Source organism: Haliotis cracherodii, unplaced genomic scaffold, assembly GCF_022045235.1.
Source record: "Haliotis cracherodii isolate W230 unplaced genomic scaffold, xgHalCrac1.p SCAF_28, whole genome shotgun sequence".
NCBI lineage: Eukaryota > Metazoa > Mollusca > Gastropoda > Lepetellida > Haliotidae > Haliotis > Haliotis cracherodii.
Window position 1 is genome coordinate 2,175,036 of NW_027266284.1, and position 18,668 is coordinate 2,193,703.

Below are 18,668 nucleotides of genomic sequence, written 5' to 3' on the forward strand. Positions count from 1 at the left end.
CGCCTTCACAAAGTTTGGAATGGCTGGGATTTCACGTGAACACTTTACACTTTATTTTAGCTGTACCGGATAAGGAACTTAGAGAAGCTTTCCATTTGCATCACATCTCTCTGAGTCCTCTCTCAGTATAGATTGTCTGGCGGCTATCTCGTGGAATGACTGGACTGTTTTGTCAGCTCAAAGTAAGTAACAGTTAGTGTTCAACATTTCAAGTCCAGATCGTTGTGTTCAGACAGTTCCCCTACCAGGGTTGTTTATAGCGATGCAAGTGGTGTAGGTTAAGGTGGCTACTGTGTTCAGTTTGGTGAAAGGTTTGCACGTGGTCAGTGGTCCAAAAGCAAAATAAATCAAAGTTCAACATGGCGGGAGTAGAAGGCTGTATCTATGGTACTGATAAGTTGTCTGTCTTTTCTTGGTTCTCACTCAGTCGAGTGGTTCACGGATAATACCAATGTATGTGCTATTATTAACAAGGGTAGCATGAAGACACACTTACAACATCTTGCATTGATTATCTTGCAGTTGTGTGTGAGATCCTGTATACGTTCGGAAGTAGACTGGATTCCCCGAGAACAAAATGATCAAGCAGATTTTCTGAGCAAGCTGACTGTTAAAGATGACTGGGCAGTTGCAGACTTTGTTTTCCATGTACTCGATAAAACACGGTGACCACATTCAATAGATCGTTTTGCTTCTTACTACAACAAGAAGAGCAATTGTTTCGATTCTAGGTACTGGAACCCTAATTCTGAGAATGTGGATACTTTTACTTCAGATTGGACTATTGAGGTGAACTGGATAGTACCATCGGTGTATCTGGTCTGTCGTGCGTTGTGCCATATGCGCAAATACAGAGCAAAGGGTACGTTGGTTGTACCTCAGTGGTACTCGGCGAGTTGCTTCCCTTTGCTATGCAAACTAGGTACATTTCTCAAAGAAGTAAGAGACTTTGTTTAGTTTCCGTCTTACAAAGAAGCTTATGTTCCCAGTCGTATTGGGGGAGGTCTATTTGGTGAAACAGATTTAAAATGTTCAATGTTAGCTTTGAAAATCGATTTTATTGATTGAAATGCTTTCTTCTGTTTCAGATATGTTAGACAGTGTATATCGTGATGTTATTTCTACCCTCACAGAAAGTTTATAACCGAACGTATAAGGTTTGAGCATATTATTAAATGAGGCCAGGTCAGCCACTACAGTGAGATCATACAACTTGGGATTCATGAGATTTTCAGATTGGGCAGATTCCAATGGTTTGCAGACTTTATTGCCAATTGCTCCTATGCACTGCGCACTTTATTTGTTATCTATAATACAAAGTTGTGAAATTATTTCTCCTGTCAATACAGCTTTTTACAGCATTCGATATGCTCATGTTCTTATTGGGTTACATAGTCCCATAGATAATACACTGGTAAGAAATGTATCGGAGGCTGGAGAGCGGAGATTAGCTAAACTAGTAAACAAAAAGGAACCGATAACAATATCGCAACTTAGTTGTATGGTATCGTCTCTAGAAAGTGAGAAATGTTTAAGAGACAGCAGAGTTGCTGCAATGATTTTACTTGCTTTTGCAGGTTTTGCACATTGCACGTTCAGATATCACGTTTTGTGAGCATTATATGGCTACATTTATTGGACAGTCCAAGACGGACGTGTACAGAGATGGTGGATGGGTAGTCATAGTGGTATCCGATTCACTGCTATGTCCTGTTATGCACTTACAACGTTATTTAACGATGGCAGAGATTGCCGAGGATTCTGAGGAATATGTGTTCAGAGCATTAAGTACTGTTAATGGCAAATATGTTCTGAGAAAGAATACAAGTCACTGACTTACAAGACTCCGTGAAATATTCCGTATAACTTTGTCACCTTTTGTCAGTGATGTGTCAAGATATGGCCTGCACAGTTTGAGGTCAGGTGGTGCTTCAGCGGCAGCAAACAATGGTGTACCCGACCGTCTTTTTAAGAGACACGGGCGCTGGAAGAGCGAGAATGCCAAATATGGGTATATCAAAGACAGTGTTAAAACCAGATTAAGTGTGTCCAAATCAATGGGTTTGTAATATAGGTTGTTTTCCTGTAATCCCTTTCTTTGTTTCTCATACAGAGTAAATGCCTCGGCGTGTGCCACAAGGGAAGCCACATTGTGTGTTTGTTGTGTATATCTGTTTTGACGAGGGTTTGGAAGAGACGTGAAATTTCATTCGGTTGAACAGAGTGAATTTGACTGAAATTGATTTCTCTTGAAGGTAAAGCCAGATATAAAAGGAGGTTATTCACGGTAGAGGGCGCCACCGTGAGGGGTATATATAGGAATTGTAAAGTAGTAGTTTAATTTCTCCTGTGGTGTCGCCGTTACAGTGCGGTCTGTTTATTTTATGTTTATTGTCCTGTGCATTATGGTGATGAACATTTTCTGTGTCAGGTGTTGGCAGTCTTGCCAAATGTCGTCACAGTGACGAGTATGGTTCTGAACCACAAAGCATGGATGGCACCTGGTACATGCATGTATCTTACACTAAGATGTTACAGTGTCGGTGACTGGCGTGGTTCTGAAATTATATGGACCAAGGCTAGTGATGCTACTGGTGTTTGTACTGGTGTTAAGAAAAAAAAAAGGAAATGCCTCGGCGCGTGCCACAGGGGAGGCCACATTGTGTTTTTGTTGTTTGTATCTGGCTTGACGAGGTTTTAGAAGAGAATTCCTGTACTACTTGAGGAACATTAACCACTTGGTCCCGGTGTGCGTGTCACGTGATTACAATTACGCGTACATTTTCGACTGATATTCACCCATTTATTTAAACATTGATGATGTCGTCTTCAAATTCACCCTTAAGTTTATTCTTCCATCGCATCATTCAGCTGCCAAACGAGAACAATTGCGAGCTTTTGTACACAATGATATATAGGCACACAAATATGTACAAAGTAGTAGTTTATTCAATATATGTAAGTATGAAGTGGCGCTACATGAACAGTTGGTTGGTTGGTTGTTTAACGCCGCACTCAGCAATATTCCAGCTATATCACGGCAGTCTGTAAATAATCGTGTCTGGCCCAGACAATCCAGTGATTGATATCATGAGCATCGATCCACGCAATTGGGACAGATGAAATGCATCAACCAAGTCAGCGAGCCTGACCAACCGATCCCGTTAGTCGCCTCTTACGACAAGCATAGTCACCTTTTACAGCAAACATGGGTTGCTGAAGACCTATTCTACCCCGGATCTTCAAGGGTCGATACATGGATGGTGAATATACCACAGCAGTAAACGTACCACCAAGTGGCGCTACGTGAAAGGGGAATATACAACAGCAGTAACATATACCAAGTGGCGCTACAGGAATGGTGAATATGCCACTTCAGTAGCATGCCTCCAAGTGGCGCTACAGGAATGGTGAATATACCACAGCAGTAAACGTACCACCAAGTGGCGCTACGTGAAAGGGGAATATACAACAGCAGTAACATATACCAAGTGGCGCTACATGAATGGTGAATATGCCACTTCAGTAGCATGCCTCCAAGTGGCGCTACAGGAATGGTGAATATACCACAGCAGTAACATACCACCAAGTGGCGCTACAGGAATGGTGAATATACCACAGCAGTAACATACCACCAAGTGGCGCTACATGAATGTTGAATATGCCACTTCAGTAGCATGCCTCCAAGTGACGCTACAGGAATGGTGAATATACCACAGCAGTAACATACCACCAAGTGGCGCTACAGGAATGGTGAATATATCACAGCAGTAACATACCACTAAGTGGCGCTACATGAATGTTGAATATGCCACTTCAGTAGCATGCCTCCAAGTGGCACTACATGGATGGTGAATATGCCACAGCAGTAACATACCACCAAGTGACGCTACATGAATAGTGAATATACCACAGCAGTAACACTACACCAAGAGGCGCTACATGAATGGTAAATATACCACAGCAGTAACATACCACCAAGTGGCGCTACATGAAAGTTGAATATGCCACTTCAGTAACATACCACCAAGTGGCGCTACATGCATGTTGATTATACCACTTCAGTAACATACCACAAAGTGGCGCTACATGAATGTTGAATATACCACAGCAGTTACATACCACGAAAGTGGCGCTACATGAATGGTGAATATACCACAGCAGTAACACACCACCAAGTGACGCTACATGAATGTTAAGTATGCCACTTCAGTAACATACCGCCAATTGGCGCTACAGGAATGGTGAATATACCACAGCAGTAACATACCACCAAGTGACGCTACATGAATGTTGAATATACCACAGCAGTAACATACCACCAATTGGCGCTACAGGAATGGTGAATATACCACAGCAGTAACACACCACCAAGTGACGCTACATGAATGTTGAATATGCCACTTCACTAACATACCACCAAGTGACGCTACATGAATGTTGAATATACCACAACAGTAACATACCACCAAGTGACGCTACAGGAATGGTGAATATACCACAGCAGTAACATACCACCAAGTGACGCTACATGAATGGTGAATATGCCACTTCAGTAACATACCACCAAGTGGTTTACAGGAATGGTGAATATACCACAGCAGTAACATACCACCAAGTGACGCTACATGAATGTTGAAAATACCACAGCAGTATCATACCACCAAGTGACGCTACATGAATGTTGAATATACCACAACAGTAACATACCACCAAGTGGCGATACATGAATGGTGAAAATACCACAGCAGTAACATACCACCAAGTGACGCTACATAAATGTTGAATATACCACAGCAGTAACATATCACCAATTGACACTACATGAATGTTGAATATGCCACTTCAGTAACATACCACCAAGTGGCGCTACATGAATGTTGAATATACCACAACAGTAACATACCACCAAGTGGCGATACATGAATGGTGAAAATACCACAGCAGTAACATACCACCAAGTGGCGCTACATGAATGTTGAATATACCACAGCAGTAACACACCACCAAGAGACGCTACATGAATGTTGAATATACCACAGCAGTAACATACCACCAAGTGACCCTACATGAATAGTCCTGGTGTATACCTGAAAAAAGTTAGACATGCGAGCCAGAAAGAATGTAAGCCACCAGCGTGCAATGGTGTGCACACAAGGCGAGTAATACAAGGAACAGACCATTCCAAAACATACCACACACCCTCCCCGGCGTATATACAAGACTAACACGGCAGTAGATCTATCGACCCGAAGAATGTACGAGCCCAGACAACGAGCTGGTGCTGGTTCTGTTCTATTGATGTACTTTTGGGGCAAATACCAAGAGCTTATTCCTATGCATTGTCCACGAACGTTACTTTCAATATTTGTTATTGAGAATTCATGAGATAATGTTGATTCTACATAAACCACGGTATGGTTGATAATAAATATCTCTATAATTTCCTGTAAACCTATTCTCATAGTGTTTCCATACCATTATAATACACTTGTTTTGAAATAGAATTGTTACAATGTACTTCCTTTGTATTTTGAATGTACTCGGGTGTTTTGCACTTATTGTTCATATATTTTGTAGTCTGTGATAGTGTAATACTGCCACTGTTTCTTCATGGAATGTTACGCAATACATATCTGATCTGAAACGTCTTTGTATCATGATAGTTTGTTACAGTTTGTGTACGGGGGCACGATTGGCCCAGTCGCCTAAGGCGCTGTATTCGCTATGCAGAGTTGTGTCCCTTAGGCACGCCAGAAACCTATGACAGTGTTCGAATCCAGGTTCGCCCCGATTATGTTGTCAGCATAAATACCCGTGCTCGTGGGTTTCACCAATTGGTGAACGTCTATGACTAACATCACTTCGGGCTTTCCTCCCGCGTCAAGCTGACACGCCATGATATAAGTGGAGTACTATTCAACTCAACTCACCCACTCATTACTCTTGTGTACGGTTCCGTTTGGTTAACTTGGGTTATGTTGTTATTACTGCCGGTTTAGAATTGAAGTATGTTTAGAAGAATGTTACTTTGTTCAACCCAAACATCGTGAATATATCATGCAACCGTATTATTTTTTAGGAAAACAATTGCAAACTACAGTCCAGCCTGTTGGTTCCATACGTATTCAGAAACAAAACACATATAGGGTTGTAAAATCTCTGCCGAAAGTTTAATAAACCATCCAGAACCGTAAACCGCCGCATGAAACGGTATGAATCATCCATTACCTACAGTGAAGTACTTGAAACAATTCTGTGCTCAACTGTGCACAGCAAGCACCCTACATGTGATTATGAAGACAACTAATTACAAATTTCTCATATCAAACCCATTGTTTTACGTGTGTTGTTTATTGAACAAAGTCATTCTATAGAAGCCTGGTATTTAATCGTTTTGAACAATAAGTTGCAATAACAGTGTGAAGGGAGAAAGATTGAGTGCGCGCTACATACTTGTCATAAATTCCTCGATGAAACCTTTCTCGTTGGCTGCCTGAATAGCATACGATACATTGCAAAGGTAGTGCGTAAAAGATCTATTCGGGTAAGGGAGATAATCACTCACTCTCAGTGATACAGCTTGAATAAGATACGATGTTCAGAATTACAAGGTCAGTGCGTGATAAAGCTCTATACTACGCCTATAGCTAAAGGAAATAATCGCTCAATGCGTGTAATAGTTTATTCTACAAAATATAAACAGGTTAAATTTAGCGGAGGGAGATATATTTCCCCTAAACATTTTACCTCTTAAAAAAAATGAACAAATTGAATGGATTATCTACATTACGAAACATGACTGAGTCACAGAATGAGGCAGGCGATTGATTAAAACATGTTCGGATTAAATTACTCTTATTTCAGAGAGAAATTTCTAGAGAAACCAAAATTGGGCTCTCCTCCAGTCAAAATTTAACTAACCGTTATACTTCCCCGCCTGGACGAAAAAAACTTGTGGACCTTGCATACTTAGGTTACGGCCAGATAAACTGGTCTTGTGTACAAAGTCCTTTATTTCACCAAACTCATGTACACATGTTTTATGGCGGGACGTGAGCCCCTCTCGTACCGGCAATGAACGATTTCCTGAACCACTTGTACTCGGATATGAATTGTTTCAGAACGGATATCGCTCATTGAAGTCAATACAGACACAATAGGGTAAACGTGAAACTCCCTCATATACACGGTACAGAAGTACATGTTATTAATGTCAGGCAAGGTAAAATGGGGTTTGACGTCGCGTTCAGGATTATTGCACTGTACACATGTTACTAAGGGGCGATACTGGACATATCTGTACAATGCTTCAAAACACATGTTACATTGTACAAGCAGGTACAACAGATATGAATACATCCTAATATAACGATGATTTCTATATAAAAAGCTTACAACATGTCAGTAATGTGACAATAGTACAGATTGTGATGCAACGATATCGAAACCTACCAATCGATAATAACTCCCCATGAACAATCAGGACTCAACAACGATCCTAAAATGGCATTTGTCTGTGGGTACCTTCGCTCTCTAACTTACGCCTTTGTTTCCATTATCTTCACTTAGAAACACTTTTTCATGCACCTATTCCTCGCTTAACCCATTCCGAACCAGCTGCAGTTGTTTCCTAATGACGCACACGACTGTCAGGCTAAATACAAAATCTTAATGCGTCCCCTGGCAGGTTAGACTGGTCAGCAGTTCTATCCCCAGTCTGGAGGAACATCTTGGAAATTTGCTGGGCTGTAGTTCATGTGCCGTGGGCGTGGTTCACAACTGAAACACATTATGGCTTCTACCCTGTTACGACCGTATGACCATAACAATTTATTATACGTACAAATGTACGTGTTCACGAAGAAACCCTAAACCACTCAGATATAGAATACTGTGAGGGACATTCGCGCGATTTTGGACCTTTGGAAACGAGCTAAATATGCCCAAAGTGCGACATTTGGCAAAAATCCCGCGTTCTCAAACTTTTGATACATACCACTTTTTGTCAAAAGTCGAAACGCGAGCATACGTCATTTGGACATGGTGTAAAATCTCGTAAACTCGCAATTTCGACTTGTCGAATGAGGCCACAAGAACGCGCGAGAATGCGACATTTCATTTTCTCGCGACCTTACGTTCTCGCGTTCTCGCATTAAAGACTCTATTCGTGCGCATGCGTAATATCATAATGTCAAAGGCGCATGCGCTCAAAAGTAGTCCTGTGGTCCTGCTTCTTTCATGCTCTTCATTCTCCAAGCAGCAATTAGCAAACTTATGACTTGAGATTGAAAATGCTATGTAATAGTCATATGTATACAAGTCCTCTCTCGTTGTTACAGTTTCCTATGTACTTTACATGAAAACTCTCAACATTTTCAATATAATTTTGCAGAAGGAATTGTGTACATGAATGTCAAATGATAGTGAACTCAAAATCGTAACATTGGTCAAGTGTCGCGATCTCTTGTTGTGGCGTTTTCGTTTATAGTTCCACATAACTGTATAGGCAAAAAACGTGATAACATTGACCACTGTAGCGATATCGCGTTCTCATGCCTTTGGGCACATTTGCGCATAAAAACGCGACAACACAAGAACACAAAATCGCGACAGTAGACCATTGTCGCCATCTCGCGTTCTTACAGTTAATGTCAATATTTTTTTAAAACGTGAGAACGCGTGAACGTGAGATTGCGACACTTGACGAATGTCGCGATCACCCGATCTCGTGTTTCTCTGCCAATTGCCTATATAGTCATGAGAGCCGTGAGCATGAGTGGCTCAGTCGTCTGTGGCGTCGCAATTTACTATGCGGAGTTGCGTCCCTTGGGCGTACCTATGATGGTATAGCTGCATGTGCATGTTAAGGCCGCAATAAATTAATGGTTAGTGTTTGATTGATTTTTTTAAATCATGGGAGGCGTTTTATTGTTCACATTTTATTTTGTTTCTTATCGTACTATTTTAGGCACACGTGTACAGTTACTGTCGAAGGGTACGATTCACATGCATCATGCGTAATCAGTAGGGCTACGTGTGTGGAGTAATTCATCAAGTAAAGAAAGTAGGAACACACATATTAGCAATATTTCTATTTCTAGGAACTTCAAGTCATAGTTTTCCTAAATGCTACTTGCAGAATGAAGAGCATGAAATAAGCACGACCACAGGACTACTAACGTGTGCATGCGCCTTGACCTTATGATATTACGCACGAGTGCGGACAGTGCATACAACGCGAGAACGCGTAAACGCGATAAAATAAAATCACGCGTACTCGTGATTTCATATTTTTGTGGCCTCATTTGACAAGTCGAGATTGCGAGATTTTACATCATGTCCAAATGTCGCATTCTCTCGTTGTCGACTTTTGACAAAAAGTGCTAGGTAACAAAAACACGAGAATGCGAGATGGCGAGATAGCGAGATTTCAGACAAATCTAGCGTTCTAGCACTTTTTGCATATATTTCGAGATCGAAAGAACGTCCCTTACAGTATTTCATGCTCAGAGGAGATCATGTTAATCCTATGCTGACGAATGTAATGTTCCCCTTGAAATTATGAAACAATCGGTGAAGATCATGATAATCTTACACTAACAAATGCAAGTGTTCTTCATGATACCCTGTACCAACAAGAGGAGGAGATCATGTCAATAGTGTACTGACGAGTGTAAATGTTCCCCATGAAACCCTGTACCAACAAGTGGTGATCATGTCAATAGTATACTGGCGAGTGTAAATGTTACCCATGAAATCCTGTACCAACAAGAGGAGGAGATCATGTCAATAGTGTACTGACGAATGTAAATGTTACCAGTGAAACCATGTACCAACAAGAGGAGATCATGTCAATAATGTACTGACGAATGTAAATGTTACCCATGAAACCCTGTACCAACAAGAGGAGATCATGTCAATAGTATAGTGACGAGTGTAAATGTTCCCCATGAAACCCTGTACCAACGAGTGGAGATCATGTCAATAGTATCCTGACGAGTGTAAATGTTACCCATAAAACCCTGTACTGTCAAGAGGAGATCATGTCAATAGTATATTGACGAGTGTAAATGTTACCCATGAAACCATGTACCAACAAGAAGAGATCATGTCAATAGTGTACTGACGAGAGTAAATGTTACCCATGAAATTCTGTACCAACAAGAGGAGATCATGTCAATAGTATACTGACGAGTGTAAATGTTACCCATGAGATCCTGTACCAACAAGAGGAGATCATGTCAATAGTATACTGATGAGTGTAAATGTTACCCATGAAATCCTGTACCAACAAGAGGAGGAGATCATGTCAATAGTATACTGATGAGTGTAAATGTTACCCATGAAACCCTGTACCAACAAGAGGAGATCATGTCAATAGTGTACTGACGAGTATAAATGTTACCCATGAAATCCTGTACCAACAAGAGGAGAACATGTCAATAGTATACTGACTAATGTAAATGTTCCCCATGAAACCCTGTACCAGGAGATCATGTCAATAGTGTACTGACGAGTGTAAATGTTCTCCATGAAATCCTGAACTAACTAGAGAAGATCACTCACTTGGGAGCTTCTCCTCGAGGGATATATCGGCCACAGCCAGGGGATCCTCCGCCGCAGAGATTGTCCCGTCTATGTACGGGAGGTCTGAAGCTACAGATGTTGGTTGTATAGGGGGTTGGGACAGTAGCATCACGCCTTCCTCGATGGTGGCGAGGTGCTTCATTGGAGGGTCGTTGATGGCGACATAGTATTTGAGGAAGGCTGTGACTGACCGTCTGCCCCGCTGTCACACAAGGAATCAGTTGAATAATTGTGGAATAAGATCACACATCATTTTGCTTCTTTTAACCATTATGTTTGTGATTATGAAACCATTTCTCAGGTTAGTGTACTCACCTCCACAATAAACTCCCTGTCCCCCTCCTCCAGGACAAAGTCTGTAGTGCCCACGTGACCAGTGTTGATGCCAACAGTTCTCTCTATGTCCCTTTCCTGGAAACGACAAAGAAAATGAAACACTGCTTGTCCGTCCCCTTGTGCGGTGCTTAAACCATGTAAATGTTATTTGAAAGATAACCTGCACAGTTCAGGATTTTATATACTATCAAGATGAGGATGTTCCAAACGCAAGAGCGGTTTACCTCAACATATATCCTCTTGACATTGGTCAGCAGTGTGGTCTGTAGCGTCGAGAAGAAGCTGAACAGGCTGTTTACTTCTTGCCTATCGTAACCAAGGAAACGGGTTTGCAGTGTGATCCCTGTTTCTTCCATAAACCGCATCAGCTCGTTATATGTGATCTGTCACAAACAAAGGGTCACCTAGTTATTTGCTATATGTCACAAACAAAGGATCAGCTCGTTATATGTGATCTGTCACAAACAAAGGGTCACCTAGCTATTTCCGATATGTCACAAACAAAGGATCAGCTCGTTATATGTGATCTGTCACAAACAAAGGGTCACCTAGTTATTTCCGATATGTCCCAAACAAAGGATCAGCTCGTTATATTTGATCCGTCACAAACAAAGGGTCGCCTAGTTATGAGCGATATGTCCCAAACAAAGGATTAGCTCAGTATATGTGATCTGTCACAAACAAAGGATCAGCTCATTATATGTGATATATCACAAACAAAGGATCACCTAGTTTTATGTGATATGTCACAAACAAAGGAGTAGCTCAGTATATGTGAATGTCACAAACAACGGATCACCTTAGTATGTGTGAATGTCACAATGCATCAGCTCGTAATGTGTGATATGTAACAGGAAAAGGATCAGCTATCTACAGGTGATCTGTAACTGTGAATAACATAGTTCTATTTTTGTATTTGTAGTCGAGATGACATCCACCTTACCTGTCCGTTTCCGTCCCTGTCCAGATATTGCAGGATGGTGTCGTTGTCCACGTCTCCGAAGATCCGTCTACGGCGCGTCCTGGTGAAGGTGGCCTCCTAGAGTGTAGCCAACATACATGTGTCTATTCTCTCTGTATATCCGTATAGGCCTGCCTCTACGTACAGTATAATATTGTTGCCCAGGATAAATGTGCGATGGTTCTTTAATATGTTCTGCAGAACACATGCACACACAGATACGTTACATCACATCTCTCTATTGAGATCCAGTACTGAGTGACGGTCCTTCAACCACTCGGTCGCATCATAGAAGAAACAAAATATCAATCTTTTACGTCGGCACCAAGCTAGTATGGCTATTTTTTTGTATATACACACAATAGATGTCTATCCTTGCTTGCAATAATATTTTTATGAATATACGAAATAGGAGCACTACAGCCACAATGATAAATGGATAGACATGATATACTTACGTCACGAAGCGCCGCCTGCAGTTCGTCTCTGCTGATTGTCGCATTGCAGTCAGCATTATGACGTTTGAGTACCTGCAAAATGTATGTTATTAAGATTCTACAGTGCAAAAATTCTACAGTAATTCATAAGCGTATCTGGACAACCCGGGATACCAGTGGAAAATTGTTTTTGCCTGTATTTTCTGGAACGAATTATGTTTGTTAGTTTAAAATATATATTTACTCATCTGGCAGTCTGGCTTGGTTCGACGTATTGTCGCCCTTGTCCTACTGACAAGCGACTACGCCCTTTCAGCTTAAGAAAGTGATTTGGGTCCGAATACAACATCATTTGTCGAAGTTACAATGTACGTTCCGTGCCCAACCAAATTTTAGACCAATAAGCATAGGTAACGTGATCGACGTTTAAATTCCCTAATCATGATTGCTGTGACGTACCATCGAAAATTTGACTGACTTGAAAGGGATTGTGGTTATTTCTGGATTGATTTCAAGTTGGCTGCAGCTGGATGCCTTCAGTCATGCCTACCCTGGTATTGACTGATCTGTTATCAGGTACGATTGGTGGTGTGTCTACTATTGTAGTGGGTTTCAATCCGTGAAAATTCATCCATAAACCTGTTCATGAGACATTTGACTTATTTGATATTAAGCGAATTGTCTTGTCACGTATTTGTCTAAGCTCAAAGTTGATATATAATGAACCGCAAAAGAAACGTCACCATGGATAGATGGACTGAGAGCAGGCCACTGCATGGTTCTGATGCCATTCTGCTTTAAGAAGTCTCTTGTTGATCCTGCAGTGTGGGCACGGGCGTTATTATGCTGAAACTCATGGTTGCGGCGACGTGCCAAATGAGGTATGGCGTGTGGTCACAAGACTTGATCAATATACCGAGCTGCTGTGACACCATTCCCAATGTTCTGGAAGACCACATGGCCGACCCCCTGTGCAAGACCCATTCCGACCGATACCATGATGCTCGGACCACCCCACGAGTATCTCTTAACAACACAAGCTTCCGAATAACGTTCCCCACAGCGTAGCCAGACACTCTCTCTCTCTCTCTCTCTCTCTGCCATCTGCTGTTGAGATACAGACTCTTCTCCACTGCTGGTGGCGCCAATCCTGGTGCTGTGTTGCCCATTGAAGACGGCCCCGGCGATGACGTGGTGTCAGAATGGGTCCTCGGTGTGGCCTGTGACAGTGGAGGTGTTTGCTCGTTAATCGTCGACGCACGTGTCCGCACTAATGTGTCGCTGGTGTGTCCCCATGGTCTGTCGAGCAGTTTCCGCAGCAGTAACAAAGCAATCTTGAAGATGCTGTCGCACAATCTGACGATCCTGACGTCGGGTGGTGACCCTTGGTCTTCCACTACGTGATCGGTCATCTGTAGTGTTGGTGGTCTGGTACCTTTGCTGGAGCCTGTATATGGTCCTTACGTGGACTTGAAATGCATTGGCTACTTGCCGGGTGGTTTGTCCAGCTTGCAATCGTCCAAATGCTTGGTGTCGCTGATTTCTTGTCAATCTTGGCATGTGGTAGCAATTCAATAACGAATGAATGTTATCCGGACTGGGTGGATTTTTATAGGGCAAGAAATGGGGGAACACATATAATGCCGTAATGCGTTTGGGCGATCGGTTTTATTGTCATCTTCTTTGTTTGTTTTTTATCATCAAATTTCATTTTTCCGGACAAGGTAATGTTACATTTTAGAAACTTTGACAAAAATTACCCAGATATTTCAATGACAACTTTTCATGCAATGTAACTTGGGGTAAAGTTTCTTTTGCGGTTCGGTATATTAATGGTGGAAGTTGTAAGGGAGAACCCATTTGACCAATAGCTAGAGGCTGACCTTGAGAAAGGCATCTACAGCCCTGACTACACGCCTGTGCTCCCGTTCCGCCTTCAGCTGCAGCTGCCGCTTCTCCACCTTCTCCCTGCAACACGGATAGGGATATCTTCAACGCAGGCGTACATACAACTGATGACTTTTGAGAATATGCCTGCTGTCATTCTGTAAAGGATATATACACTATCATCATGTCAGAGGAACCCACCTGGCAAGTTTTGTGGCAGGGAGATCCTGGAGCTCCACGCCCATCCTCTTCTCCAGCTGGTACCTCAGCACGTCCTCCTCGTTGTCAGCATACTGCAACATCAACATACAATCATGAGCACATCTACGTCTTTGGGGAACAGTCTTTACTGTTCTGATCAATGATGCTATATGTTTGCATGGAACTATATGTTTGCAAACTAATTGCATAATCTTAAGCACACCCTCTTTGGTACATGGTACAAAATGTGATCCTTCTAGATGACGAAAGAACACGTGTGCGAACATTGATGTCGAATACTGACGATCGACGAGGCAGAGCAATGGCCCCGTGATATAAGCACAGGGCCCAGTAAGCTAGTCTCCTTCTCTACATATCACAATGTAAGTTGACGACGCACACAGAGAGCCGGGAACCATTTTCAGTATGGAATTAAGCCCAGTTTAATAACTAACGGCCAAGCTTTCAATGTAATGGACAAAGGGCACACATTTAAAATCGCTCAAGTTCAATGGCACGTCACATTAATAGCGTGTATGACCACCACGTAGAGTCCGGGCTCAATTTCTGACGAGGATGTTGCGTCAATAACTTCCCACTGTAAGGTTTGTAAGCCCTAGTTCCTTGAGCCCTCAGTCGCCTGTCCACTGTCAATCGACTAACCATATGACCTAAGGCTGTTGACGTCACTGCCAGGAATGGATTCAAAAGATATGCAAAGTACGCAAGTAACGGTTTTCATTGGGCAAGATTACCCTGATCTGTCTGTTCTTGGCCTGTCTGATGTTTGCCCGGTCTGTCTGAAACTTTGCATCATATTAGTTACAGCAACACGGGAGCAACCAAAAGATCCAGCAATGTGGGCATGGGTGGCTCCCATTGGTATCATACCCAGCGCCCGCTCGTGTTGTTCGGGTGTGCGTCGTGGCAATTTTGTGGGGTTTTCTTTATCAGTGTGTGACATGCCGTCCGTCATTATGAATATTTTTAATTTAATTCAATTAATTGATAATATTTTACATACACTTACTGCACATGTAGTTTCGGCTGCTCAAGCTGCACGTGTTTTCACTCTTTCGTGTATCACTTTCTGCTTAGAGCATTGTTGTGTTTGGACGATATGTGTTAAATTGTTTTAGTTTAAACTTGTGTTTTTAATTTTTTGCACGTACATTTTTAAATTTGTAAAGTTTCTTTGACTTTCATTTTAGTATTATATATTCCGGTTCAATCAGACCACACTATCTACCTAGCCTACCACTATCTACGGTAGTTCGAAGCATTTATTATGGAGCATCAAGAACCATCTTGTCAGATTCTTCGCATTAGTGTTGGTTTAATGTTTTCCTGATTGCACCAGGCCCTCTTTTTTAGGATTTTAAAAATATATTTGAAATAAAAGCCATAAATGTACAATTTCTTAAAACCATACATCCGCCCCGTACATTATATAGTAGACTGGAATAGTTATTGAGAGATATGAAGATACTGAAGCTGGCAATATTGTTCACTATAGTTGCAACAAAATACGTTTAATCATGAATAAGACAGAAATGTTCAAGGAGAATATCCGGTTGTGATCTACATCCCTATGCATACATGTAGATCGTTCTCTGGACAGCTGCCAATATCACCTCACGGTGTTGGCCATTGGGTCAGCAACGCGCCGATACTCTGTTGGTTTACACGAAGGTCAGGCACCAGTGTTCACAGTGAAGTGCATCAGAAAGACAACTCTCGGATAACGCGATGTTGTTGACGTGAAGACAGTTTGTTCAGGTTTGGAAACGTTATATTAAGACAAAGCAAGGGATCAAACTTAGACGCTCTGTCAGTTCTAGGCAGAGGAAGTATCCTGACCGACATGGTTATACATGATATAAATAAATTATTGTTCACAGTACGATGTGTAGGTATAGGCAGAAAGATTGAAAGCGGTCAATATGTTGGGGTTTTTTTTCAAACCATGGTGCCTAACTTCTGACATGCTGTCTTTTTAGGAAAGGCATGTGCTGTGAAAGACAACTTTGTAAGCATAATTAAACTTTGTCAGAGAGGCATTTTCCAAGATAAACAAGCAGCACAGAAAGAACCGTAATACAAGCACCCTTCTTGGCGAACTACAATAACAATGAGAGCAACTTCTACACATACAGCCCTGCGTACGCCGCTGTTTTCCTGCAGCCTCTGTCGGGATATACAGTCGGGCGGACAATCTGAGTAGAACACTCCTCAAGTCAAGTTTTTTTTTCGGTTGTCAGGAGAACGCGACGTAGGTTGAATATTATTTACAGGTAGCATTCTTCTGAAGACTGAGGCCAGAGCGGAATGTTAATCTAGGCAGGGGCACCTGTTCCTGCAACTGGGATTGTTTTTGTAACTTAATATCCTGATAAATGACTAACTTTACATACATTTCCTGACCTCCACAGACGACATATTTACCGAAGGGGATTACATGTACAATAAACAAGCTCGTCTCAAACGTAACTCAGTGTCACTTGGTTAATTGACTTCTCACGAATCAAAGGATTACACCAGCGGAAGTGTATTGTCCGGATAAGTGAGACAATTTTGAGTGCATTTCAGTGTTTTGTGTATGAAAATGACCGTCCGGTTCCGGAAACTGAATTTCCGTATATACGGGTAAATTTATATAGTAATTATTTCGTTTTGAATGAAAATCGTCCGGGAACCGAGGTTTCCGGATATCTGAAGTCCGTATAAGCGGGGCACGACTGTATTACGATGTGGACACGATTTATCGTACTATTAATACTGGGTGGACACCGCTCAACACGAGAACGCAGTCAATCCTGGAGAACGCAGAACATTTCAATCAAACAAACCAAAATGACATTCCATCCTGAACGCCTGAGCTCAGTGATCCTTTAAAATCAGATCTTTGGCGACTCACATCACATTTTTTTCTTTTCCTGTTGTGGCCTGGTTAAACTCATTAAGTGGTCCTTCAATCCGTTCTTCAACAATTCTTGGGGCGGTCGGGTAGCCTAGTGGTTAAAGCGTTCGCTAGTCACGCCGAAGACCCGGGTTTGATTCCCGACATGGGTACAATGTGTGAAGCCCATTTCTGGTGTCCCCCGCCTTGATATTGCTGGAATATTGCTAAAAGCGGCGTAAAACCACACTCACCCACTCAACAGTTCTTTCTACTTCTTTTCCTTTGTATTTACAAAATTAATTATTTCTCGGATGTCAGTTTCTGTGTGTTCAACTCTCATCTTTCACTCTGAACTTTCTAAACGGCCCATTAACGTGAAGGTTTCTAAATTATCGGAAAGAGCAAACGATGCACACAGAGCATATCTATATCTGTCTTTTGTATCTCGAGGTTGAAGGTTAACGAAAAAGTCCTAAATGGAGAAAAACAAATATAATAACATCCTGTTGGTTTTTTTGTGTGCGAGCCGTGACACCCAAATAGGTGACAAAATACAAGATGTAGGGCAGCAGCGTCATTTAAAAGCTGTCATCTCATCGTTCATTTTGATAGGGCAAGGTTCGCCTGACGTGAGCTTCAATGAAGTGTTTGTCTGATCGTGATGGAGAGAGGTAGCAAATAGGTGCAAATGTCTGATTATAATGAGATTGGGACATTCGTAATTTCATTAGCTGTGTCCCAATTTTAGGTCGTTTCTTTAAATGCATATCTGGTCATTAGGATGACCCAAACATAGACACAAAGTTCAATTCACTATAATTATTAACACAAATATCCTGATGATTAGGGAATATATTCGTCTAAATCTCAAAATCTGTTCCAGTTGTAATGACTAAAGCAAAAGAGAGTATCACCTTGTGGCCGGGTGAGGTACTGGGCGGTTATTCATAAACAATACGTTTTCTTGTGTTATTGTGTTTATGTTATTGTATACTGTGAAATGTAAAAAGGTTACTACAGAAGGCATGTTGAGATTGATTTTAGAAACATAACATGAATCAAAAGCAATTAATAGGACATGAAACGTTATCAGGAGAAGCTTTACCCTTTTCTCATATTTATTCAAATTATTTATATAAACCTACCAAAAGAAATCCGAGTGTCTTATCGTTGAATTCACCGAACCTCTCCCTCCTGTCGAACAAGCGGGTGAGTGCACTGAGTGGCTGCAGGCGCTGTATAAAGCTGTCACTGTTCTCCATAGACAGCCACCAGCCTGAAGCCAGATATTGAGAATGTCACACGTTTAGGTTGCACCACATCCTTGATCTATGTAGCTTCATGCCAGAACCAA

The 18,668-nt window shown here is 41.7% G+C and overlaps 1 protein-coding gene across 1 annotated transcript in view; it reads right to left on the bottom strand.

Annotated features, from left to right (window-relative positions):
- Positions 1-5,015: 5,015 nt before the first annotated feature.
- The window catches only part of LOC139473396 (uncharacterized), a 40,228-nt gene continuing 26,575 nt past the window's right edge, over positions 5,016-18,668 (bottom strand). The window contains exons 6-14 of the mRNA XM_071255961.1: positions 18,460-18,590; positions 14,413-14,504; positions 14,208-14,292; positions 12,346-12,417; positions 11,870-11,965; positions 11,151-11,309; positions 10,906-11,001; positions 10,570-10,792; positions 5,016-7,782 (exon numbers count right to left, since the gene is read on the bottom strand). Coding sequence (XP_071112062.1) covers positions 7,757-7,782; positions 10,570-10,792; positions 10,906-11,001; positions 11,151-11,309; positions 11,870-11,965; positions 12,346-12,417; positions 14,208-14,292; positions 14,413-14,504; positions 18,460-18,590 — 980 coding nt within the window. The 3' untranslated portion in view covers positions 5,016-7,756. The remainder of the gene's footprint in view (positions 7,783-10,569; positions 10,793-10,905; positions 11,002-11,150; positions 11,310-11,869; positions 11,966-12,345; positions 12,418-14,207; positions 14,293-14,412; positions 14,505-18,459; positions 18,591-18,668) is intronic.